This window comes from Nothobranchius furzeri, chromosome 7 (genome assembly GCF_043380555.1).
Source record: "Nothobranchius furzeri strain GRZ-AD chromosome 7, NfurGRZ-RIMD1, whole genome shotgun sequence".
NCBI lineage: Eukaryota > Metazoa > Chordata > Actinopteri > Cyprinodontiformes > Nothobranchiidae > Nothobranchius > Nothobranchius furzeri.
In genome coordinates this window covers 36,808,887-36,833,733 of record NC_091747.1, presented here as the reverse complement: position 1 = coordinate 36,833,733, position 24,847 = coordinate 36,808,887, and the positions used below count along the sequence as shown (strand labels likewise).

Here is a 24,847-nt window from a genome sequence, read left to right as displayed (position 1 = left end):
CACCACAGTTCTGGGTAAAATCTACGAGTTATTGGGAGTCCTTGCAGAAGTTCATCCCAGTGAGATGGTCAACAACTCAGACAAACTCTACAGGGCTTATCTCGGAGAGCTCAAAGACCAGGTTGGTCTTACACACCTCAAGACAGACGTCAATGGCTTTGATTCAGATGACTGAATTGGGAACAGAAAGGAAGATTTGGTTTACTGAGTAATCAACTATCTTTTAAAATTCATCAAAATCCTTCTACTTTGTGTAAGAAGTATGGAAGGGCGTAGATGGAATTGCCAATGTCGGATCACTTTCTGGGTCCTGATTGTTGTCCTTTTTCCACCTAGATGACCTCTAAAACAAAAGAACCCAAGCTTTTTGTTGTGGCTGGGTGCTTACGAGGAGTGACCGCCCTGATGGTTAACTTCACTAAAACAATGGAAGAAGGTGTTCATTACGTCATCTGTGGCTCATTTTGTCGTGATGGAACAGAAATGTTAAACTTGACTCCTGCTTATGTGGTATTTGTTACTGACTTGCAGACCCAGTAACATCAACGGAGATCTTCCAGTATGCCCTGAAGGCGATCACTCCCCAGGTAAACATCTCCCGACAAAACTCACCTCGTCCTTTGCGTTGGACGTGGTGCTGATGTGCCACTTTGTTTATGATTGTTTTACAGACAGAAATGAACCGTTACGCAGTCACGTTTGGTAAGGATCACCGGTTATAATCTGGCAGATTGATGTTTAAAGCTGAAGAATTACGTCCCTCTGACTGTGTCTTCAACAGCCGGGCTCAGATTGTTTTCCAGACATGCGTCTCAGTTCAGCAGCTGCCTCATGGACAACTACAGGGTTCTGTTCGAGACCATGTCCAAGCTGTGTGGACACGTCAATGGAGAGATGAAGAAGACGAGTTACAATGCACTGGAAGCTTTTCTCAAGCAGGTAAAAACCTCCAGAGCTCTTTCAGTGAAACAGAGAACAGAGCAGTTTATAAACGATCTGAACGGAACTGATTTGATGTCTGATTTCTTGTTGTCCTGTGGCCATTTTCAGGTTTCCTTGTTGGTGGCTGAGAATATCGAGGAGCACAAAAGCAAGTTGAAGTTCTTCATGCAAAAGTTTTGCGGCATCATTAAATCCCTGGACTCGACACACAAAGAGCTGTCCATCGCCATACGAGGATATGGATTCTTTGCAGCTGTATGCTTGCAACAAAAACCTGTTTTAGTAAAAAATTGTGACAATTTAACACTTCATACCTGTGATTAATATTGTGTATTTTCATTGGTCCCGCTTTCAATTCCCTGTGTTTAGCTGTTGGACAGTTTCACCTAATCAAATTAAATGTTTTTGTTTTTTTGTTTTTGCAGCCGTGTAAGAAGGTTTGTCCCCAGGATGTGGACCTGATGTACACAGAACTGATTCAGCGCTGTAAGCAGATGTATCTGACAGAATCTGACAGTGAAGATGAGAGCTTCTACCAGCTGCCCAGCTTCCTGGACTCCATAGCCAGCGTGCTGATCCACCTGGACAAGGTGATAACGTGTTATTCTAGATATTTTTAACTGATGACAGTCAATCACTCATCTCTTTAAGAAGCTCTGATGTTTGTTTCCAGATACCTGAGGTATACACTCCTCTGCTGGAGCGCCTGCTTGTGGTGCAGATCGACAGCTACCCTCAGTGTAGCGAGAGAATGCAGGCGGCCTGCTGCAAGTCCATCCTGAAGGTGCTGATCGCCATGGTCTCTAAAGGACCAGTTCTGTGGAGTTTCATCAGCTCTGTGGGTATGTCAGACAACAGCACCTCTGTGTCTAAATACTAGCTGCTGCACAACTGCAGCGACACGTCGCAAAAACTGGCCTCTGTTCCTCAGGGTGTTCCAGGAGACGTAGCTCTGACAGGGAGCTTTCGTAGGAGGTAGAACTTCTCCTGTTACTCAGAACCGTTTAACAATCCTCTGTGCTTTCTTTCCAGTGCACCAAGGCTTGATCCGCGTCTGTTCTAAACCCATCCTGCTTTCTGAGGTCAGACGGGCTTTTAGAACGGAAATATCACAGATTTCCTGTGTGGAATTTTTCTCAGTAATTTCAGGCTTCTTAAGCTTTCATTGTTGACCGCGAAGGTAGACAAGATGTTCCTTCTGTTCACTTTAAGGACACTGGAAATGGATCTTCTGAAGGTTCAGAAGTCCGAACTGGGAAGTGGAAAGTTCCATCGAGTCACGACTACCTCCCCCTGTATAAAGGCCTGCTGGACTGTGATCAGCTGAAGGTGCGGACATGTTTTAACTTTCATCATCTCGCGCGGATCCTGGCTGTTAGGTTACTCGTGTTTTAAAGAGACTGCAGGTACTAATTTACATCACCAGGTGGCAAGATTGCACATTTTAGTGGTGATTAAAATTCTTTTTATCTTACCAGAGTTAAAATACACCAGCATGTAAACACACAGGCCCATCTGACATGATAAACATGATTTTGTCACATTGGCTAATTAAACTTAATGTTCTACTTGATCAGTAAGTCGATGTTTTTGAGCTGAAATCAAAACAGGAATACAAATCTGATGACCCGTACAGCCTAAACACACGTTTTTGCCACTATTTGATTAATTAGAGTTCTACTTTCTCTGGCAGGACTCCGGGTTTCTGGACGGGTCGTTTGTGAGTCAGAACGCAGCTCTCGGACCACTGAGTCGTCTTCTGTACGACGAGCTGGTGAAATCAATTCTCCGCATTGTGGAAAAGCTAGATTTGTCTGTGAAGAAAGTATCAACAGGAGAGCAGGTAAGACTGGACTGTTTATGTTTATGTATTTAGCAGACGCTTTTGTCCAAAGCGACTTACAAGTGATAATCGGCATGTTGCCCTTGAGGCTAACAACAACAACAACAAACAATTTCCAGTCAGTCGTAGGTGGCAGTGAGGCAGCATGATGAATCATGGAGAGGAGGGAACAAGGAGTGGACGGTAGAGAGGGGGGACGGGTGCAGGGAGGGTGCTAGTTAAGAAGATGCTCTCTGAAGAGCAGGGTCTTCTGGAGTTTCTTGAAAATTGAAAAGGAAGCCGCTGTTCTGGTAGTGCTTGGAAGGTCATTCCACATTTGTGGAATGATGCATGAGAAGAGTCTGGATTGTCCTGAGCATGGTGTAGGCACTGCTAGCCGACGATCCTGTGATGACCGGAGCGGCCGGGCCGAGACGTAAGCCTTTGCAAGAGGATTCAGGTAGATGGGAGCCGTAGCAATTTGAATTTGATGCGTGCTGCTAGCTGTAGCCAGTGGAGCTCAATGAACAGAGGGGTGACGTGTGCTCTTTTTGGCTGATTGAAGGCCAGACGCGCCGCTGGACCATTTGAAGAGGTCTCACAGTACAGCCTGGAAGACCAGTTAGAAGGGCATTGCAGTAATCGAGGCGGGAGATGACAGTAGATTGCACCAGGAGCTGGGTGGCATGTTGTGTTAGGTATGGTCGGATCTTTCGTATGTTATACAGCGCAAAGCGGCATGAACGAGCAACAGAGGCAACATGATCTTTAAAGGTCAGGTGTTCATCAATGACAACACCCAGATTTCGAACTGCCTTTGAAGGAGCCAGAGATAGGAAGTCGTTTTGGATTGAGATATTGTGCTGTATGGATGGTTTTGCTGGGATGACAAGTAGTTCAGTTTTAGAGAGGTTGAGTTGGAGATGGTGGGATTTCATCCATTTTGATATGTCAGAGAGACAGTTTGATATTCGTGCAGAGACAGTGTGGTCGTCCGGTGTAAATGACAGAGCTGGGTGTCGTCTGCATAGCAGTGGTAGGAGAAGCCATGTGATCGAATGATCTCACCCAGTGAGGTGGTGTATATGGCAAAGAGAGAGGTCCTAGTACAGGCCCTGGGGGACTCCTGTGGCAAGATGGAGCACGGTAGAGGACTCTTGTGTTTGTTACAGATGGGTCACAGCAGAGCAGGTTTTATTTATTTACTCAGCAGATTCAGATTCTGCTTGTCTGATGAAACCTGCTGTAATCTGTTTGTTAGGTGTATTCATTTTCCCATCCAGGGTCACCTGAGAGAAAGCTCAACTCGCAGGGGTTATATTATTAAGCCGATCGGTTAACCCATACCAATCTTTACCAACAACCAAACAATTTAGACTTTGCAAAGGGAGAGCAGAAATAAATGCACACCACGCAAGGGTTTTCAGTTCACTCTCGTCAGACAAAGCCCTCCAAGAGTATTTATTAAGGGACACACAAAAATGATAAAACGCACACACATCTACACACATTCCTGTAGACTCTCGAAAGGGAGACAAACAGGCGCTGGCACAGGGCGTTCTTAAGCCGGGCGTACACTGTGCGACTTTTTCACTCGTAGCACTCAGCTTCAGCTCAAACTGTACGACTTCCTCGCAGGGCACATCTCACGAGTCATGTGCTCACACTGTACGACCCATTTCTCGCATGCGACCTGACTGCTCACACTGTACGTCTGGTAGCAACACGTCGGACCTAAAAATATGCTAAAAATAGCAGTTTTTACTCAACACGTCAGATTTTTTTGTCTTGTTTTGCCTGTTGTCCTTCGGGAGTGCTGCAGGAGGACACAGGGATTTATGGGGGTTGGATGAGGAAAACGAAATAAAGAAAGTAAATCTGTGTTTTGTGATCAGTTTAATTTGACATGAACACGACAAACACGCTTTCTTGACAATCTTTGTGTGTAAAAAAACGTGTATAGAAACAAAAACGAACAACGTGTGTTATTAGGGAAATAGCGGGCGAGCGGTGTTGATGCAGGATTGCGCATGCGCCGTGAGCGGTTCTGGTACTTTTTGGGTCGCAGCTGCTCGCAGCGCCGCTTCAACAGTGCGATACCCTCACGAGGGACGAGCAAAATATCAAACACGCCAGAAGTCCGTGCGAGCTCACGATTGCTGATCGGTAGCTGGTCACGTGGTGTTAATCGCCTCTCGTAACCCCCTGTACACTACACGACGCTCGGCGCAAAACTCGCCCTGATCTCGTGGATTCTCGCACGAGTGGAAAATCGGCTCAAAAAACTGAAAAAGTCGCACAGTGTACGCCCGGCTTTACTGATACGCCAGGACTGGAAAGAGGCGAGGTCAAACGCCTGTCTGTTGCCAGGTAAAAATGAGCTGGATGAAGCTTTCGTTTAAAAAATAATTAATCAAATAAAAATAAAATAATTAATAATGTATCCATAATTTATCCAACACTGTTGGTCAGGAGCTGGATGACACGACCCATGCGCTGCCATCGTCTGACCCTACGGCTCATCTGTTACCCAATAAGGTCAAAGACTTCACAGCCTTCGTCAACCTGGTTGACTTTTGCAGGTACCTAAACTTTATATCTCTAAACTAAACACTCAGCTCGTTTGAATGGCTAAATATGTATTTATCTTGTCCCTGCAGTGAGTTGTTGCTGAATAAACATGTGGAGTATTTTGACTCCTGGATGTTTCCTCTGAGCCACGAGCTCATCCTCCACACCATCAGGAACCCTCTGGTCAGCGGCTTTTACAAGCTGCTGTCCGTCACCATGAAGATCGCCAAGAGAATCAAATATTACCAGGTTATGTTTTCATTTTAACAGACGGTCGAAGCATTTATATTTCATATCGGATACAGTCTAAACAAAAGAAGAGGCGGTGTATGTTAATAATTCTAAGCCTTGTTTATGAACAGGGAGTTGGCCGGAGATGTTCTGTAGCTCCTCAGAGTGACACAGTGAAAAGTGCTTGTTTTGCACTCTTCTCTAAGTTTGGAAAAGAGGTAGCTTCCCATTTCAAAAGCTGCTTCCAGCCTCGTTCATCTACCCGAGTGTGATGTCATGTGTTCCCCACAAGGTGTGCATCAGAATGAAGCAGTACAAAGACGAGCTGCTGGCTTCCTGCTTGACTTTTGTCCTCTCGCTGCACCACAACATCGTGGCTCTGGACATGAAGGCCTACTGTCCTGCTCTGGAGGTGGGGCTTCTTTTTCATTTACATTCTTTGCATTTCCTGCATCTGTTTTAAATGTTTTGGTGCCTTAATTCATTCAGCAAAGGTTCGAAGCAGGTCTGTTGATTCTGTCAGATGAATACAAAAAAGATTTCAACAGATTTTTACTGTTTTTTATGGATTTGTGCTCTCTCCTGCATCCAGACGGCTCTGAAGTTGGGTCTCAGCCACGTTCCTTTAGCCAACGCAGCCTTGGATGCTCTGGAGGACTGGTCCTCCCACATCCCAGCAGAGACGATGCAGCCCTGCTACACAGAGATCCTGCCTCTCCTCGACGGATACCTGAAAACCACCTCACCTACGGGTCAGACGGACTCAAAGATGTGCAGATTCATTCGTGCTTTAATTCAGATGATCAAAAGAAGGTGTTCTGTGTTTTAGACAAAGATGAGAGCAACTGGGAGGTGATGTCCTCTTTGTCTTCACGGAGGGACCGAGGATACAGCAGAGTGATGACGAGGCTCCTTAAGAAGTCCAACCAGCTCTCCACAGTACTGGATGATGCTTTTGTACAAATCACTGTTAGATGAGTAAGGAGGAGCTTCTTACACACATATAGTAACAGAGTCATTTGTGTTCACGCAGGAAGATGCTCCTCTTGTGTTGCTGAGGCTCAGGGTGGTGAAGCTCCTCGGTCACCTTGGAGGAAAGCTGAACAGAAACCTGGTGACTGGTGAGGATCTGCAAAACTAAGTCTCTTCAGAGCTGAGTGTAATTCCTGGTGTTTGGGCCGAGCTGCAGAGAAGTTCAGCTAGATTTTAACAATGATAATAAACCTGTGTTTTGGCGTGCAGTGGTCTCCTCAGAAGAAACGATGAAGAAATTTGTTGCCTGGGACACTGAGAAACGACTCAGCTTTGCCATCCCATTCACCGACATGAAGCCAGTGATCTTTCTGGACCCGTTTCTGCCTCGCATCAGCGAGCTGGCGCTGTCCTCCAGCGCCAGGCAAACCAAAGTGTGTTAGCGAACATCTGTTCCTCAGCGGCTGTGAGGCTTCAGAAAAGCACATAACCTTTGTGTGTGTGTGTGTGTGTGTGTGTGTGTGTGTGTGTGTGTGTGTGTGTGTGTGTGTGTGTGTGTGTGTGTGTGTGTGTGTGTGTGTGTGTGTGTGTGTGTGTGTGTGTGTGTGTGTGGACTCTGCAGGTTGCAGCCTGTGAGCTGCTGCACAGCTTGGTGGTCTACATGGTTGGGAAGAGTGCTCAGATGGTGGAAGGAGAGAACAGACTGCCACCTATGTACAAACTACACAAGAGACTGTTTCCTGTGCTGCTGCGTTTGGCTTGTGACGTTGATCAGGTGTGTAAAGATGGGTTTTGCCTCACCTCAGTGTTGCTCCTAAACAACAACGGCTTGACAAATGGCTTTGTTGATTCATGTGCTTCTTACCTTTCTGCTGCATGTAATAATTGTATTTTTTATTTTAAGTTTATTTCTAACTAGTGGATCTGGATTAGGGCCGGACGATATAAAAAATAAGCATATCGTTCAAAATAAGTCATACAGATCGATATTAGGGCTGTCGCAGTTGAGGAATTCCCCCTGCGGTGATTCAGGGTGGCTTAATATTGCGGTGTGCGATATTATTGCAGCACTTTTTTTAATTGCAGTACTATCTAAACATAATGTTTACACATTTAAAAAAGGTAAAAAATTGCCGTGCCTTCTTTTATAACACTTTACTGAATGCAGATCAAAGGGCAGTAACAACACAGATCGCAGTAACGTTTGTTTCTCCGACAGTCGGAGTCCGACTGAACTTAAAAACAACAAAATTCAGGAGAAGGTTAAACTTTTAAATGCAAATTTGGCTGCAGCATCTAACAAATAAGAAACAAGTCCCCATTTTGTTTAGTTGTTTAAAATCAAGCATAAAAAATTACATGTACCGGGCGCGGGGCACTTATCATTTCACTTTCACTTTCACACACACGAATGACGGTGCTTTATAGCCCGGTCACGTCCTTGTTACCCACAAGGAAAACCAGCATGTTAACCATATACGGTTTGAGAGAGGATCTGAGAGGGGTGGCAACATTTGCAGCAACACTGAAAACCCTCTCGGATGGTGCGCTCGTTCCACTAACGCACACGTACTTGCGTGCGACTGGCGAGCAAAGGGAATCTCCCGGTTGTTGCTCCACCATGTCAGGGGGGTTTCTTTAGGGTGGATGCATTCCTCCTGCAGGTAGCGAGTGAGCTCCAGCTCAGCTCAAACTCTCTTCGGGACGGTTGCAGAAGCGATGCTTGTCCGGGACTTCAGCAGGTCTCCGAGCGTTTATAATTTATTTGCCGCTGGTGGCAGCTCTGTCTCGGCCAAGGACCCTGGCTGCGCAGCAGCTGATGTACTGAAAACCAAAGTGCTCCCAAAGGAGCGAAGTAACGTTTCATTTTGATACCAGTGCAGCCATCTTTCTCAACATGCATCATTGAGTTGAACCAAGTTCAGTAATCGCGGTGGCCCATGATGCAGCGCGGTGGGCTTCTTCATATTGCGATATTTCATTTTTGCGGTTACCGTGACAGCCCTAATCGATATAGATAATTATTGGAAAATATTGTTAAAAATGTAGAAAATATATTTTAAGTGCAGCCCTGGCCATTTTATGTCATTCCTTAATTAACCACTTTCAATAAAGAACAAAGAAAAACCGCCTTAAATTCAATATTTGACGTTACAAGGACTGAACGATTTCAGGGAAAGATTGAATTGCATTTTTTTTTCTAGTAGAAATTAAGATTTTCTTCCAACCGAGGTTCAACTACAGCACATTATTCACAAGATTTAGTGATGTTAGCAAACATGAGTGGAAATGACTTTCATACCATCCTGTTTTTACTCATTTCATCACTTTTCTGTTGCGCTGTTTATTTCTTACACCCGTTTTTACAGATTTGTCTCCACCAATATTTACACGTTGATAAAATATTTGCTCCTGGTGTTCCGCGCACGCACCACCCCATCACACGGCGATGGGAGGCATGCTCTGCGTGCGTGCATGCATGTGTGTCACTCACTTCGGCTTTCACACACACGTCTCGGGAACGCAGAAATCTCTGAGCATGTGGGCGAGGCAAAAGACACGCGGAGAAGTCTGTGCTGTCCTTTAATTAGTCAGCAAAAGCGGCCCTATTGTGGCATCGCCACATTACACAAGTGTTAAAATAAAAGGAAATATTTAATATTAGTTGCACAGAGGATGTGAGAAAGTGGTCTAAACCATTACTAGAGTATAATTGTAACACTGTGCCACGGTGGTTTTCCTTTCCACTGTATGTAATTGGGTGAGTTGGGGTCGTTCATTTATTTATCGGTGTATTTGTGTTGTTTACCACACCCGAGCTATTAAGAGGGCCGCATCAGGTGTGGAAGGGAGGAGGAGGGAGAAAAGATAACTGAGCACGGATGGGTGTGGTGCAGGTGTCAGCGTGGATCTGCTGCAGCCTGTCTAGTTATCAAACTAAAAGTCTACCGCGTAACTGAGTGAAGAAACTCAGTAGGCCTACGGGTGACCGTTAATAAAAAATAAATAAGATTAAGGGTTTAAGTCAGAGAGAAACCCCCGACGATCCCGCACGGGAGCATGCCTGGATACCTGCGTTCTCCAGCTGAATGAGAGGAAACGCCCCAGATCACCTGCCTCACTGCCGATCGGCGGATGGACCGAGTCATTGACTGCTGAACCCGGTGAGGTCGACCCTTTTTATTTAGTGGTGTACCACTTATTTTCAGTTTTTGCTAGCGGCCACATTCCCCCCCCCTCCCCCCCCCCCTTTTTTTTTTTTTGGTTTGGACTGCTTCGGTTGCATTCGGGTCGGTGCATTGCGCACCAATCAGAGACTTCCTAAGCGCTTCATGGCGGAGCTGCAGATGGACATTTAGGGGTTTAATTTCCAGGGGGATTTACACCAAAGCATGTATGAACGTCACGTGATTCAAGTTGAATAACATTATAAACATACGTGGGAGATCTCAAGTTGCTGGTGTTCCGTGTCTTATTTGGCAGGGGAGGTTGTATGGAAGCCCTTTAGGGCCAAGAGAGGGTGATCCTACATTTAAATATGTTGGGTCAAAGGATGTTCTTTCAGAGTCCTTTGTGTGAATTAGCAATCCCTCTCCTGGACTAAAGTTAGGGGGGTGATTGTTATACTATAAAGAGCCGTTTCGTTCATCACCTATACATCGCTAGTTGAGCATTAGCAGCACAGACTGACGGCCAATCAGCTACGGCCCTGTAACGGCCTCTTCTTGCCGTTACGTCTTGTTTAAGACACGTTCTGTCTGTTTAGGTTTGAGAGGGGAGGGCTTGGTGACGGAGCGTGCCTGGATCTGTGTTGTTGATCTAGTATTAAGCAATCTGATTGGCTATAATGAAACACTTTATTTTATCGACCCATTTTGCTTTCTATCGCACCACACCTCTATCAATAGATACATATTCTTATTGAGTTAACCCTAACCCAAGCCCTAATCCGGATCTCATAGCATCTACGTTTGGATTCTTGATATCCCGTGCTGGAATGTTTCCAGGTCCTTATTTATCTGCGTTATGATTTTGTTGTTACCAGGTCACCAGGCAGCTCTTTGAACCGCTGGTGATGCAGCTGATTCACTGGTTCACCAACAACAGGAAGTTTGAGAGCCAGGATACAGTAGCTGTTCTGGAGGCTATCCTGGTAGGAGCTCAGATCAGTTTAGTGGAAAACACTCCTGAGATTTTAGCGTTTTTATATTGTGTCGCTGTGTTCAGGACGGTGTGGTCGACCCGCTGGACAGCACTCTCAGAGACTTCTGTGGACGTTGCATCGAAGAGTTTGTCAAGTGGTCGATCAAGCAGACCACCCCAAAGCAGCAGGAGAGGAGCCCGACCAACATGAAGTCCTTGTTTAAGCGCATTTACAGCCTGGCCCTGCACCCCAATGGGTTCAAACGACTCGGAGCCGCTTTAGCTTTCAACAGCATCTACAGACAGTTCAGGTGGGCTTCGTTCCTGCCGCCTGTTGTTTCTCCGTTTGCCTCATTTCTTTTGTAGTCATTCAGAACTCGTCTGTAACCTTTCAGAGAGGAGAACGCTTTGGTGGAACAGTTCATCTTTGAGGTTCTCGTCATATTTGTGGAAAGTCTGGCTCTAGCTCACTCTGACGAGCGATCCATGGGTAACCCATCATCCACACCTGCTCTACATAACCATTTCAAACTTTTAGCAAAAGGGTTTTATGAACACAGCAGTGCGGTGGTTTTCTTGTTATCCTCTGTGATGCAGGCACGTTGCAGCAGTGTGGCAGTGCCATTGAGCACCTGAAGAGAATCATACAACACAAAGCTCCCAGCCTCAATCAGCACAATGCTAAGAGACGCGTCCCAAGGTCCGTTCTCTGTGAGCTGTGGGGTTCTGGTACCGGTACCCGACTGGCTGCTGGACTTCACCTTCGCTGTGTGTCCCATGTTTTAGGGGTTTTCCTCCTGACGAGAAGCTGATCCTGTCCGATGTGGTGGTGTGGCTGCTGGAGCAATGTGGGCGACCTCAGACTGACTGTCGCCACAAATGCATGGAGCTCTTCTATGAGTTCATTCCCTTACTGCCAGGTCAGAACCAGACACTTGTAAAAGATGAATGTACTGTTTTTTATGTCAAATTTACACAAAAACTTCAAGTTTTCTGTTACTTGTCTTCTGATAAAATTTCTGGATGTGATTCAGGAAAGAAGTCTCCACCTCAGTGGTTGGACGGCATGCTGAAGGATCACGGCATGGATTTCCTGATTTCACGGTTTGAGGGAGGCGGTCTTCTGTCCCAACCCACCCTCAGGGACCTGATGGGCCCTTTCAGTGTTCGAGTCACCCTGCAGTGGATGGACCTGCTGCTGGCTGTGCTGGATTGCTACAACACCTTCATCAACCTGCACATCATCAAACCCCATCACATTCTCAGTAAGTGTTTTGCACAGCTGTGAATGATAGCAAATTTAGGTTCTCTTTCCTAACATTCGTTTCGATGTCTCACTATGGGATACGCCCCTCCGCGGATTCCTCAGAAGCACTTATCTCAATACGCCAATCCTGATTGGCCAGTGACCGTGACGTACGCGTCCCCCTGCTACTATAAGTAGCAAGCGTCCCAACGCACGCACTATTCAATCACCTCTTCTCGCTTCGGTGGTCGCTTATCTCTAAGGTAAGTTAGCTCAACTGTTCACAGACGGAGCCAGCTAATATTCTCTCCGTCGCCGAACGTTAACTTACTGTCCTTCTGTCCTGGCCTTCACCATAGGCTCGGGGCATAACGAGCAGCTTCACACTCCAGTGCACCTGTTCGTTCTCTGCTAACACACCAGTTAGCCCACATGGAAGCCGCTCCTCCCACCAGAGGAGTCGATGGCGCAGGAGCTCGCCTCTGTACCTGTGGGAACAAAATCTCGAGCAAAGACCCGCACAAGGTCTGCTCGAGCTGCCTCGGGCTGGAACACGCCCAGCTGGCATTGGAAGTCCCCGGGTCATGTAAGAGCTGTGCCTGCTTCACCCTGAAGAGCCTTCGCCGGCGGCTAGCGCGCCAAGCTAGCCTGTCGGGGAAGGACCCTTGCCTGCCGGCCCCTGGGCCACCGCCTGGGGACGCCAGCGCACATGCCCTCCCGGAGCCGGAACCGTGTGCCGAACTCAGCTGGGGCTCACAGCTCGAACTGGCCGGTCCGAGCCACCCCGTCGAGGACGTGTTGGAGGTGGACTACGGAGACGACGAGGACACCTCGGAACTCCTCATTTCAGAGGAGGACGAGGATGACGACGTTTTTCTCCCCATCGCTCAGACCTCCATGCCTAGCTTTCCGTCCTCTCCCAGGGATGGAGCGGCTTCTCCGGCCGCCCACCTGGACATGCAGTCAGTCTGCCGACGCGCTGCGACCAGGCTCAACATCCCTTGGCCCACCGTGGTCACTGAGGCTGTCAGATCCCGCTACGAGGGAAAGAAGCTGCCTCAGGCCACAAGGGCGGCAAAGCCCCTCCTTCCCGGAGCTTCTCCAAGAAGTGAGGTCCTCCTGGGACAAACACCCTTTCAGCTCCAGGTCTCCTGTCCAAGGAGCCTCCTCGCTGGACTTCGAGGGGATGGAGAAGGCTGGCATGCTTCGCATGCCGCCAATGGAACCGCTGGTTGCAGCCCACCTGCACCCACGACTCTCGGCAACTTCCTCCAGGCCTCCCGCTCTCCCTGCAAAGGTGGACCGCTTCCAGTCGGCGCTGAACGGGAGGGCGTACAAGGCTGCCGCCATCTCTGTCCGAGCTTTGAATGTCTCCTCCATGCTCTCAGCGTACCAAGCAGAGCTCTGTGAGGGCATGAATACGAAGCCGGACCCGGAGGTGTGGGAGGAAATCACCGTACTGACCGACATCTGCCTGCGTGTGCAGCGCTGCGCGGTCCAGGCCACGGGAAAAGCTATGGGCATGATGGTGCTTCAAGAACGTGCACGATGGCTGAACCTCACCAACCTCTCTGATAGAAAGAAGGAGGACATTTTGGACATGCCAATCGTGCCTGAAGGCATTTTCGGCTCTGCCCTGGCATCAATGCAGCAAAGGTGTGAGGCCAAAAAGAAAGAGGATGAAGCCCTTCATCTCTGCCTTCCCCGTAAACCCTCACCGGCGCTGCCGGCTCGGCCGAACCTTCCTCAGGCAGCTGCCAGAGCCCAGCCTCAGTTCCGGATCCCAAAGCGCCCGAAGCCTCAAGCTGTCCAACCAGCTCCTTCGGGCTCAGCGTCTCGACCAGTTTGGCCTCAGAGGTCCGGCAACCAAGCCGCTCCGCCGTCGGGACAACCCACCAGACACGGCGGTCAGCAGGTGAGGAAGAAGAAGAGGGCAGCCTGACGGAGTTCTTTCCCTCCCGACGCTGCAGCTGGCAGTTCCCCGTTCGCCAGCTCCTCCTGTTCGATGTTGCCATGGTGCCTTCTCGCCCCCTCCGGCAGAGTTCCCGAGCGGTCCAGGGTGGGGCATCTCCTCTCAATCAGAGCCACCCATATCCCGGGTGTTCTGAATCGGGGGGCGGATCTGTTGTCCAGAGGAACACTCCTGTACGGGGATTGGAGCCTGCATCCAGCAGTTTTGGAACAGATTTGGATCCGATTCGGCACAGCCGTAGTGGATCTTTTTGCCTCCAAGGAGAATGCTCAGTGTCCTCTGCGCGACCGAGACGCTCCACTCGGCGTGGACGCGCTGGCGCACGACTGGCCACGGGGACTGCTTTACGCTTTTCCCCCAGTGGCCCTGATACCACCCACCTTGCTGAGGGTACGAACCCAGCGCCACACTCGCATTCTGGTGGTCCCATACTGGCCAGCCATGCATTGGGTGGCGGACATTTTCCAGCTCCTGGAGGGCCAACCTTGGAAACTGCCGCTTCACAGGGACCTGGTGTCCCAAGCGGGAGGCTCGATCTGAAACCCTCATCCAGAACGGCTGGCCCTGTGGGCCTGGCCCCTGAGGGGTGCGGGCTAGTGTCAATAGAGCTGCCCCAGGCAGTCATTCGAACCATTCAGAATGCTTGGGCCCCCTCCACTAGGTCCCTATATGACTGTAAATGGAGGGTGTTTGAAGCCTGGTGTCAGGGCAGGGAGGTCTCACCCTTCCAATGCCCGGTGAACGTCATTCTGTCTTTCCTGCAAGACTTGTTGGATGGGAAGAAGGCTTTCTCCACCATTAAAGTGTACCTAGCAGCCATTTCCGCCCGACACTTGGGTTTTGGGAAGAAACTGGCAGGTCGACACCCCCTGGTGTGTAGCTTCATGAGGGGCGTGCGCAGGCTTCTCCCTGTGTCTCGACCCCTGGTGCCCTCATGGGATCTGTCCTTGGTGCTGTCGGCCCTCTCCGGGCCTCCATTTGAACCTATGGACGGCCTGGACCTTAAGATCCTGTCTCTTAAGGTGGTGCTACTCCTGGCTTTGGTATCTGCAAAGCGAGTTAGTGACTTACAGGCTCTCTCTGTGCACCCATCCTGCACCCAGTTTGCACCCGGTGACATGAAGGTGTCCCTAAAGCCCAACCCTGCCTTTGTGCCTAAGGTGGTGGGCTCCTTTTCTCCTATTATCCTCACAGCTTTCTACCCGCCACCCTTCTCCTCTCCTGAGGAGGAGCGGTGGCACAAGCTGTGTCCGATTCGCGCGCTCAAGGAGTATGTGAATCGGACGGAGAACCTTCGCAGGGGGGACCAGCATTTTGTGTCATGGGGTGGGCCTCGTAAGGGGAAACCCGTCACAAAGCAGCGGCTTTCCCACTGGATTGTGGAGGCTATTTCTATGGCTTACTCCTGTCAGGGCATTCAGGCACCTGTAGGGCTCAGGGCCCATTCTACTAGGGGCCTGTCTGCTTCTTGGGCCCTTTTTCGGGGGCTGTCAATCCAGGAGATTTGTGCTGCAGCAAGTTAGGCTTCTCCACTTGCATTTGCACGCTTCTATAAGCTTGATGTTTCGGTCCCTGCAATGACTCACACAATTCTGAGTGTGGGGTCTTTGGCGGGCCAAGACGTATCCCTGTAGGTTGGTGATCGCTGGATAAGCTGTCTGGCAATACGGGAGTCTCCATATCCCATAGTGAGACATCGAAACGAATGTTAGGAAAGAGAACTTTAGGTTACTGTCGTAACCCCGGTTCTCTGAGTAACATGAGTGAGATGTCTCACCAGACAACCCTTCTTGCTGGACGAAGCGAGAAGAGGTGTTTATCTTGAATAGTGCGTGCGTGGGAACGCTTGCTACTTATAGTAGCAGGTGACGCGTACGTCACGGTCACTGGCCAATCAGGATTGGCGTATTGAGATAAGTGCTTCTGAGGAATCCGCAGAGGGGCGTATCCCATAGTGAGACATCTCACTCATGTTACTCAGAGAACCGGGGTTACGACAGTAACCTAAAGTTTTCTGTAATTAATCTCCTTTTGTTAAAATCTGAGGTTCGAAAGATAAGTCGAGCTTCTTGAAAGCTACCCGTTTCTTCCTGACGGAGCTGGCGACTCACGACCTGACAGCGGCGGAGAGCTGCTTCCCTCTGGGTGAGAGAACGTCTCACTTCAGCCCAGGAGAGGTGGACCAGTACAACTACAGCAAGTGCACCATCATCGTCCGTCTGCTGGAGTTTTCCTCCATGATTCTCGTCAAAGGAGATCAAAGCTGCTGGAAGGTAATGCTCACTTACTCTCACCCATACAAAATCTTCTCTCATATGTTTGTAAAATGATTCGCAGCTCCTGGAACAAGATTTGTTCAGTTCTGTGCTGTTTGAGCTGACGGCGGTGGTGGTGTGTGAGCCGTCTGCTGTTGGGTTTAACGTGGCTGATGTGGCGGTGATGAAGAACCTACCAGAAGTGTGTGTTCCTCTGCTTAAAGCTCTGCTGGTCTCACCTTATCGCAGCCACATTGAAACCAGCTTACGGACAAAAATCTCAAGTAAAAAGTTAGTTGACTTCTCACACTGAAGTTCTTCAGAGAGAAAATACAAGAAATATGCATTAAATGATTAATTTTTCCCCTATGGCCATAGTGTAGAAGACTTTTGTGCTGTTGACCTGTACCACTCAAACACCCTCAGCCGCCATGACCAGATGGAGATGGTCCTTTCCTCCTGTAAGCAGATTCACAGAGCTGGCTTCCTCAGCTCCATTCTGTACAGTCAGGTATCGACACCAACCCGTTCAGGTTTGAAATGATCTGGTCTGTTTTTAGCACGTCCCCCAGGAACATGATGCGTGTTTGTCTTGAAGGATTCAGCCTACGGCCGATCCCTCGGGTCCAAACTTCTAATGACGGTGTATAAAGGCATCGCTCCAGGAGGGGAGAGGAAGGCACTTCCGTCTTTGGACGCAAACACCAGGAGAGTAGCAGATGGCCTGCTTCAGCTTGCCTTTTCCCTCAGCCAACAGGTCGGTGGAGTCTTTTTGTGTGTTTAACTGTCTAAGCCCCGATGCAGTTTGGGTCAGGGATCTGCAAACAGCTGTTTATGTAAACAATGCCTCTGATTCTCACAGCACTGCATTTGTAACATGCATTCAGTTAGGGATGCGCCGATACGATACTGGTATCGTATCGGTAAAAGTTAACCGATACCAATGCAGTTGCTTGAAAATGGCTCCACTGTAACTTGTCATTTCTGTTCACCTAATATTTTAGTTTTGTGACGATTTCCATTCATATATTTAACTTTGTATCTACCTCACACTCTTTTCCTGTTGTAAGCAGAGAAGAAAATAAAATCTGTATTCCAAATCATTGCAATTTTTTTTGTGGTAGAAGTATCGGTATTGGTAATCGGTATCGGCGAGTACTCAGATCCAAGTATCGGTATCGTATCGGTTTGGACAAAAGTGGTATTGTTGCATCCCTACATTCAGTACTAAATGTTTACTGTTTCTGAAAGGAGCAATCTGCTTAACTGCTGCTCACTAAAAGATAGAAAGGCGTGATTCATTCTGTCTCCTAGTAGAGTGTGAGACGTAGTTTCTCCTGGAAATAAACGATCAAAAATGTGGGGAAGCCCCTTTGTTGTGGTTTTATAATCAGAAAACGTGACTTCCTGATTATAGATCATTTCAGCAGCTTCACATCTAGAGGTTTGTGGTTATTTCTCTCCAGAGTGAGCAGCTGGTGGAGTTGCTGTTGAACACCATCACGCTCTCCGTACCAATATCTGGAGGTCACAGTCACAACTTCCTCACCTTCTCACATGGGGAGTACTTCTACAGCCTCTTCCAGGTGACCATCAACACAGAGCTGCTGAAGAGTCTGAACACCACCGTGCCAAGCCTGATGAAAGCCTCCACTCAGAATCCCAGCATGGTATTTTGATATCCTACCCAGTATACTGCTCCACAGCTCCTGCAAAGGAAAGCAGTCATGTGACCTGTGTTGTTCAGGTGAGCGTGTTGCTGAACGGCATGCTGGACCACAGCTTTAGAGAGCGCTCCGTGAGGAAGACTCAGGGGAAGGCGCTGGTGGACGAGGTTCTGAGACGTTGGACCAGTCTGCAGCCGTGGTGGGAGGGACCGTCCTCCAGCCCAGAGAGTAAAACCGCCACTCTTCTTCTGCTGTCCAAGCTCTTACAGGTGGAGATGATGAAGTTAAAGTTGCTCCTGAGTGATGAAAGTCGTCTGATCAGTCTTCTGTCTTCACCTAGATCGACTCGTCCGTCTGCTCTGATCAAACCCATGAAGCGTTTAGACCGGTGTTTTCCACTTTCACCGCTCTGCTGCTTGATGTGAGCCTGCCTCTGAACCTCAAGGTAATTCGGATCTGTTTGAGGGAAATCGCGTGTTAAAACACATGAAACTGAGCTTTCCATTTTGTTTTCTTACTCCCTCCTTCAGAGCCAGGCCTTGCTGGTGCTTCCTTTCTTCACAACCCTCCAGAAGGAGCCGTTGGCTGAGCTGCAGACGGCTCTAGATGCTCTGGTAGCGTCCCATTTTCCCATGCAGTCCGACGAGTTCGCCATAGGCTCCCTTCACCGCAACAACTACATGGACTGTGTCCGGAAGGTAAACGCTGCGGGTTTTGTTTCCGGATGAGAGGTAGTCCTACTCTACTAGCTTTGCATCTCCATCCTTTAGTTCCTGGATGCTCTGGAGCTTTCCCAGAGTCCTCTGCTGCTGAGACTACTGTCAGGTGTTCTGTGTCGAGACAGGAAGCACATCATGGAGGACCAGTTCCAAACCTGTTTCCAGAAAGTCGCAAGGCGGTGAGTGAGACGTTTATCTGTAACATGAACTGATGCAGCAGCATTTATTGTGCTTCCTGTGTGTTTTCTCAGGGGGAACAGTGAGCAGCAGCTGCAGCTGCTGAGTGGGGCGTACCAGGTGATCCAGCAGGGCGATGTGCCGGCGAGCTCCATGCTGCAGGCCATGATGGACAGAGTGCTGCTGCCTCTGGCCTTCCACTGCAGCACCAAGGCCCTGAGTGACTTCTTTGTGGCAAACGTCAGTGACATAATCGCTCTGCTGCTCAGCCGATTCACTAAGGTTTGGTGGTGTATTTTATACTCGCTGCATCCATTCAAAACGTTTTATTACAATAAAAGTTTCTTTTTGGTGACGCCCTCATTTCAGTCCAGCGAATCAGCTTTTGAGGTTCAGCTGCTGAAAAAGAGCGGCTGCTATAAGCTGATGGAGCTGCTTTATTCACGGCTTCCTAAAGAGGAGCTTTACTCCAAGGAGTCCCGCATCAATCAGGCCTTCTGTAGCTCGGACAAACCAGAGGGAAACGAGATGTCCAAGACCTTAATCAAGTAATGCTCCGTGAAGAGTTTGTCGTTTAGTTTTGTCAGTCTTCTCGTATAAATCCAGGCTAAGCTCTTGTTTCTCATAGGTTGTGTTTTGAAGCCTTCACTGAGAACATGGCTGGTGAGACGCAGCTGCTGGAGCTCCGGAGGCGTTACCACTGCGCTGCATATACCTGCGCCATCGCCGTCATCAGCTGCAGCTTCAGCGAGCCCAAATTCTACCACGGCTTCCTCTTCAGCGAGAAACCAGAGAAGGTTCTGCATCTTTGAGCTATATTTAAATTAGAACTTCATGCTGTTCAGTCAAAGAATTAAGCACATTTTTATCTTCATCCAGAATCAGTTTATTCTTGAAAACATCATTGATGTTCAGAGGACCTACAGTTTCCCCATTGAGATCGAGGTGAGCCCATTTTCCCTTCTAACAGGTAGTGTTGTGTGCTTATTATGGTATGTTTGTTGTATTTTTTTAGGTGCCTCTTGAGAGAAAGAAGAAATATTTTATGATTCGAAAAGAAATTAGTGAGGAGAGCGGAGGTACGACCCAGCCACGGACGAATATTCTGCTGTTTTGTGTCGATCGTAATGCAGATATTGTTGTGTTTCCATAGCAACACCTGTCTACCTGTCCTCCCAATCCTACATGGCCGACAGCAGCTTGAGTGAGGAGATGAGTCAGTTCGACTTCTCCACAGGAGTCCAAAGCTTTTCCTTCAGCTCCCAAAACCCAGAGAGACCAGAGCCAGCTGTAGCTAAAAATGTTTGTTTTTTTCTCTCCTCCTTTTATGTTCAGATAAATCTGATGTCATCACCTCTCGGTGCTCCTGCATCTTGTTTGTTCAGTCAGCCCTGATCAGATTTGTGTTTATCTGTAGGAGACCGAGGAGAGAAATCCCTCCCAGCATGCACTGGTGGATCTAGAAATGGATGAGCTAAACCAACACGAGTGCATGGCATCCATGACTGCTCTGATTGAACACATGCAGAGGAACGGCATCACTCCAAAAGTCGAGCAGGTCGCTTGGATTTTATTCCGTTTTTGGCTCGAGCCCGTCAATCTCATTAGTATTTTCAAACGTTCTCCTCTTTGTTAAACAGGGAAGTGTTCCCTCTGACCTTCCGCCATGGATGAAGTTCCTGCATGGAAAGCTGGTGAATCCATCAACACCTCTGAACATCAGACTCTTCATCTCAAAGCTGGTCATCAACACGGAGGAGGTGGGTGTCAGATTTGCACGATTTTGAGTTCGTTTTCTGTTCCAGTGTTTAATGGTTTTACTCTCCAGGTTTTCCGGCCGTACGCGAAGCACTGGCTCGGCCCGCTGCTGCAGCTTGTTGTCTCTGGGAACAACGGAGGAGCGGGCATCCATTTCATGGTGGTGGATGTCGTGGTCACGGTTCTGTCTTGGACGAGTCTGGCCACGCCAAAGGTTGGTTCTGCCGTTGCACCAGATCAGTAACAGTTTCTTATCGACATTGTTCTGTCCAAGAGTAGACCGATATTTACCGTTTTGTAAATATCTGCAATGCGTACCTCCTTAATAAAGCCGATTTAAAGTCGGGCACTTCCAGGGCAGCCCAGTGCTGCTGCAGAATGTAATCTAAATGTGAACATTCCTAAATAACACCTGAAAAATAAAAGAAGTGCTGCAAAATGTTTTCAACTCAAATGTTTTTTAACAGTTTTGAATGAATAATATTTGGTTAGTTTATTGGTTTGTTTGATTTACTTTAATTAGATTTGTGATTTGAACAATGAGCAGCGCACAGCAGTGTTTGTGCATCAACTGATGCTATTAGTGACATTTTAGCTTGCAAATAAGGTGGAAAACGTCCAGAAATCTGCAGCACATATCAGCCATCGGCTGCCCATTACCTCTAAATATCAGCATCGGTATCAGCAATAGAAAAGCCATTATTGGTCAACTTCTAGTTCTTTCTTTGTTTATTGTAATCTTGTGTGTTGAGATAAAAAAAAACGCTCTTTATAGTTTTATGTTCACGTTTTCCTCTTCAGGGAAACCCGAGAGATGAAGTTCTCGCCAACCGCCTGTTGGAGTTCCTGATGAAGAACAGCTTTCACCCTAAAAGGGCCGTTTTCCGCCACAACCTGGAGGTCATTCGTACTTTGGTGGAGTGCTGGAAAGACTGTCTGCATGTTCCTTACGGGTAAAGAAATGGAGCCGCTACTGTTTGTTTGGCGCCAGCTCAGGTCAGCCTGAGCGTCCTTGTTCCAACTTTGTGGAACGGCCTACCTTTGGCTGTTAGGCTGGTGCCTTCCTTCCAGATTTCTAAGTCACGTCTTGAGGCCCATTATTACGTGATTTTCACCACTGGGGCTCTGCAATTTAGTCTTGATTTTAATTGTTTAACAATCGTTCTCATCTGTTTTTTATGCTGTTTTTTTATTGTTTTTATTTATTTATTTGTTTTTATTGATGCGATTGCCTGTTTATTGTTGTGTTCAGCACCTGGGGCTTCTGATCAGGGTTGTGGAAGGTGCTCTATAAATGAATGAATGAATGAATGAATGAGAGAGGATCATCCAGACGTTCTGTTAGCAGCTTCTGCAAAAGCAAGGCTTCGTTTTTGGGAGAAAGTTTACATTCAGAAACTGTTTTAGTAACAAATAAGAATCTATCTGTGTTATAAAAAGATAAAACACATCATTGCTATAAAGATAACAGATCAGGAATTTATTTATTTATTTATTTGTAATTCTTTATTTAATCTCGGTTTTCCTTCCCTTCCCAGTCTGATATACGAACGATTTAGTGGCACCGACCCAAACAGCAGAGATAACTCCGTAGGACTCCAGCTGCTGGGAATCATCCTAGCCAACAGCCTTCCTGCCTACGACGCGTCGTGTGAAATCAGCTATGATAGGTACCACGGCGTCCCGTCTAGCTTGTCTCTCGTTCATTTCATTTTCTCTCATCTACGTTTCTGAACTCGCACGAAGGAAGCTTCAGTAAAGCAGGAATCTGTTTTTATTTATCGTTCAGAAAACGATCTGAAACGATTTCTGTGTGGTTTGTGTTTTCAGGTACATGCAGTCGCTCACCAACAACGTCTCCTTCGTCAGGTACAAAGAGGTTTACTCTGCTGCGGCGGAAATCATCGGCCTCATCTTGAAAAATACGACTGAAATGAGCGTATGAACGTTTCCCTGATTCCTTTAAATCTCAATCAAATCCTTTCTTTGCGTGAAAAATACCAAATAATTGTGTTTTGTGTGTATTTTATGTTTTCCTCACCCTCATGCCTCAGCAACACGAAGAGCTTCTCAGTCTTGCTGTGACCAAGATTTTAAATCTGAAGAAGAAAGATTTGGACGACAAGTTCATCACCTGCTTGAACAAAGTGTCCAAACATTTTCCTGCGTTTATGGATCCGTGAGTTTGTGATTCATCTAATAAATCCTATTTATTGTTTATTGTGCTATGTGGATCCCATTAGCTTCCACAGCAGCGGTCGCTAATCTCCCTGGGGTCCATGTTCAAAAAACAAAATACATTTAACAATACAAATGATTAAAACAGTATAAATTATTACATTAGAGTTTTAAAAGCTGTAGTGGCCGACCAGCACCAACTACAAGATCCCCCATAACCTGCAGAGCTATCTGAAAATACCTTTCTCCTCATTCTGTCACAACTGCAAGAACAAGACAAATACCATAGCCTTGTTTTGATGTTCTTCTTAAAAGAGCTCTGATTTTGGATTTCCCTAACACAACCTGCTAGTGTATTCCACTCAACAGTCCCTCCATATAGAACGGCTTTCTTCATATGATGACTTCCAGGTCTTGGCATGATCACCGTGTTATTGCTTACCAAGCGTGTTACGATGGCAATGTTCACTAAGTAATATTTTGTCTGTCACATGATGATGAAGACTATTAGTCGTAACATTTTGCATAAACATCAGAAGACTATGTTTGACTTTTGGCTCCACAGTTAACCAAGACAACTCAAAATGCATCTCGTGAACATTTGTTCGAAGGGGACAGTTCAAAACTACTCTGGCTGCTCTGTTCTGAGCTATTTGCAATTTTCTTAGATGTTTCTGGGCCGGGCTGGACCAAACTACTGCACGGTACCGTAAATGAGATAAAACACCGCTTTGAACAACATTTTTCAATACAGTGCTAGAACAATATGTAGAGCACTTTCTGGACATAAAGATTCCTCGGCCCATCATACCGACGATATGGTCAATGTGATCCAATTTAGACTTTAGGGATTCTTGTCGATGACCTCTGACCTTTACTATTGTTCAGGTTCATCAGCCATGTGTTCTTTCTGCTGCCGAAGCTGCACGGCACGTTAAAGACTCTGTGTTTGGAGTGTGTGCTGAGCAGAGCAGATGTCATCCCAGAAATCTTCCTGCAGCTGAAAACCACAGGCTTCGTCCAGATGATGAGCCACAGGTGAGTCTGAGCACGCCGGTGATTGTGGCGGAGAAACGTTTCCTCGTAGATTCGACGTTCGGAGCGTTTTTCTTCCCGCTTTTTTTTTCCAGGGATGAAGCGAGACAGAGAGTGTGTCTGGACATCATCCACAAGACCGTGGCTCTTCTGACACCAGTTGAGCTGCAGGAGTTCCTGGGAGCCGTGACAGCTTTTATTTCTCACCCTTCACCTGTCTGCAGAGAGCGGATGTACGAGATCCTCATGTGGATCCAAGACAACTACGGGTCAGAACTCCTGGCTTTCCTTTACTTCCCGAACAAATCCCAGCCGAGGACTTTTTGTCGTTATGTTTCTAATTTGCTCTCGTGTTTCCTCTTTGCTGTGGTCACGGATATTTCCTTTCACCAGTGACGAAGAGAGCATGAAAGACAACACCTCCCTTGAGATTTTAAACACAACCAGGGAAGTTTTGCTTCAGGGATTGTCAGAGGAAAACCAAGGCCTTCAGTATGTTCCTGTCTCCGTTTACTTTTTATGAAAAGTTTTAAGTGTTTATGTATTTTTTATTTAATTACTGGATAAAAATGCTCCCTGTTCATATTTCTTTCACTAAAACCTACTTTTATGACACGTTTTCAGGCTGTATGTTCAGAACTTCTGGAACCAGGAGAAGCGCCTCCCCTCGGCGACTCTTGACCGAATGATAAGGGTGCTCAAGTCTCTGTACTGCTGTCAGATAGAGAGGTGCTTTCTGAGCGTGGCCTCCAATCTCCTGCTGGAGATGACCAGCCGGAGTCCCGACTTCAACAGAAACATGTTTGAGTATCCTCTGTCTGAGTGCACCTTCCAGGTCGGCGCTCATTTCAGACTTTCATTTGAGCTTTCCCAACAACAATGATGCATTAATAATTTTTTTTTTTTTTTTTTTCACAGGACTATGTGATTGATTCAAACTGGCGCTTCAGGAGCACAGTAATGACACCTATGTTTGTTGAAACCCAAAGCTCTCAGGGCCCAGATAGTCTGACGGCGTCTCAGTCCGGAGCCATGAAGGGGAAGCTCAGAGCCACTCAGACGTCGTTAGAGTTCAGCCAAACCCAAACCCCAGGTACCGCTGCAGCCCGGTCAGCAACCACTCACTATGAAAGCAGCAGTGTGATTTCCTTCTGATTTA

At 47.5% G+C, this 24,847-nt stretch overlaps 1 protein-coding gene across 2 annotated transcripts in view; it reads left to right on the top strand.

Annotated features, from left to right (window-relative positions):
• Positions 1 to 24,847, top strand: part of prkdc (protein kinase, DNA-activated, catalytic subunit) — a 38,782-nt gene that overhangs the window by 1,592 nt on the left and 12,343 nt on the right. For both annotated transcript variants that reach the window (XM_054751360.2, XM_054751361.2), the window contains exons 6-58: positions 9 to 121; positions 337 to 436; positions 532 to 587; positions 672 to 702; positions 782 to 939; positions 1,051 to 1,197; positions 1,368 to 1,532; positions 1,616 to 1,784; positions 1,975 to 2,024; positions 2,155 to 2,271; positions 2,636 to 2,785; positions 5,237 to 5,346; positions 5,425 to 5,584; positions 5,698 to 5,784; positions 5,859 to 5,978; positions 6,159 to 6,318; positions 6,396 to 6,505; positions 6,600 to 6,687; positions 6,809 to 6,972; positions 7,161 to 7,313; positions 10,584 to 10,691; positions 10,766 to 10,992; positions 11,077 to 11,171; positions 11,279 to 11,381; positions 11,468 to 11,601; positions 11,716 to 11,946; positions 15,946 to 16,172; positions 16,237 to 16,445; positions 16,533 to 16,665; positions 16,753 to 16,911; positions 17,621 to 17,824; positions 17,902 to 18,090; positions 18,162 to 18,266; positions 18,352 to 18,519; positions 18,592 to 18,719; positions 18,792 to 18,999; positions 19,087 to 19,265; positions 19,346 to 19,514; positions 19,597 to 19,662; positions 19,733 to 19,796; positions 19,871 to 20,019; positions 20,135 to 20,275; positions 20,358 to 20,477; positions 20,546 to 20,689; positions 21,277 to 21,428; positions 22,014 to 22,145; positions 22,306 to 22,414; positions 22,530 to 22,654; positions 23,542 to 23,691; positions 23,784 to 23,957; positions 24,082 to 24,180; positions 24,313 to 24,523; positions 24,607 to 24,781. In XM_054751360.2, the coding sequence (XP_054607335.2) occupies positions 9 to 121; positions 337 to 436; positions 532 to 587; positions 672 to 702; positions 782 to 939; positions 1,051 to 1,197; positions 1,368 to 1,532; positions 1,616 to 1,784; positions 1,975 to 2,024; positions 2,155 to 2,271; positions 2,636 to 2,785; positions 5,237 to 5,346; positions 5,425 to 5,584; positions 5,698 to 5,784; positions 5,859 to 5,978; positions 6,159 to 6,318; positions 6,396 to 6,505; positions 6,600 to 6,687; positions 6,809 to 6,972; positions 7,161 to 7,313; positions 10,584 to 10,691; positions 10,766 to 10,992; positions 11,077 to 11,171; positions 11,279 to 11,381; positions 11,468 to 11,601; positions 11,716 to 11,946; positions 15,946 to 16,172; positions 16,237 to 16,445; positions 16,533 to 16,665; positions 16,753 to 16,911; positions 17,621 to 17,824; positions 17,902 to 18,090; positions 18,162 to 18,266; positions 18,352 to 18,519; positions 18,592 to 18,719; positions 18,792 to 18,999; positions 19,087 to 19,265; positions 19,346 to 19,514; positions 19,597 to 19,662; positions 19,733 to 19,796; positions 19,871 to 20,019; positions 20,135 to 20,275; positions 20,358 to 20,477; positions 20,546 to 20,689; positions 21,277 to 21,428; positions 22,014 to 22,145; positions 22,306 to 22,414; positions 22,530 to 22,654; positions 23,542 to 23,691; positions 23,784 to 23,957; positions 24,082 to 24,180; positions 24,313 to 24,523; positions 24,607 to 24,781 (7,395 nt within the window). The remainder of the gene's footprint in view (positions 1 to 8; positions 122 to 336; positions 437 to 531; positions 588 to 671; positions 703 to 781; positions 940 to 1,050; positions 1,198 to 1,367; positions 1,533 to 1,615; positions 1,785 to 1,974; positions 2,025 to 2,154; positions 2,272 to 2,635; positions 2,786 to 5,236; positions 5,347 to 5,424; positions 5,585 to 5,697; positions 5,785 to 5,858; positions 5,979 to 6,158; positions 6,319 to 6,395; positions 6,506 to 6,599; positions 6,688 to 6,808; positions 6,973 to 7,160; positions 7,314 to 10,583; positions 10,692 to 10,765; positions 10,993 to 11,076; positions 11,172 to 11,278; positions 11,382 to 11,467; positions 11,602 to 11,715; positions 11,947 to 15,945; positions 16,173 to 16,236; positions 16,446 to 16,532; positions 16,666 to 16,752; positions 16,912 to 17,620; positions 17,825 to 17,901; positions 18,091 to 18,161; positions 18,267 to 18,351; positions 18,520 to 18,591; positions 18,720 to 18,791; positions 19,000 to 19,086; positions 19,266 to 19,345; positions 19,515 to 19,596; positions 19,663 to 19,732; positions 19,797 to 19,870; positions 20,020 to 20,134; positions 20,276 to 20,357; positions 20,478 to 20,545; positions 20,690 to 21,276; positions 21,429 to 22,013; positions 22,146 to 22,305; positions 22,415 to 22,529; positions 22,655 to 23,541; positions 23,692 to 23,783; positions 23,958 to 24,081; positions 24,181 to 24,312; positions 24,524 to 24,606; positions 24,782 to 24,847) is intronic.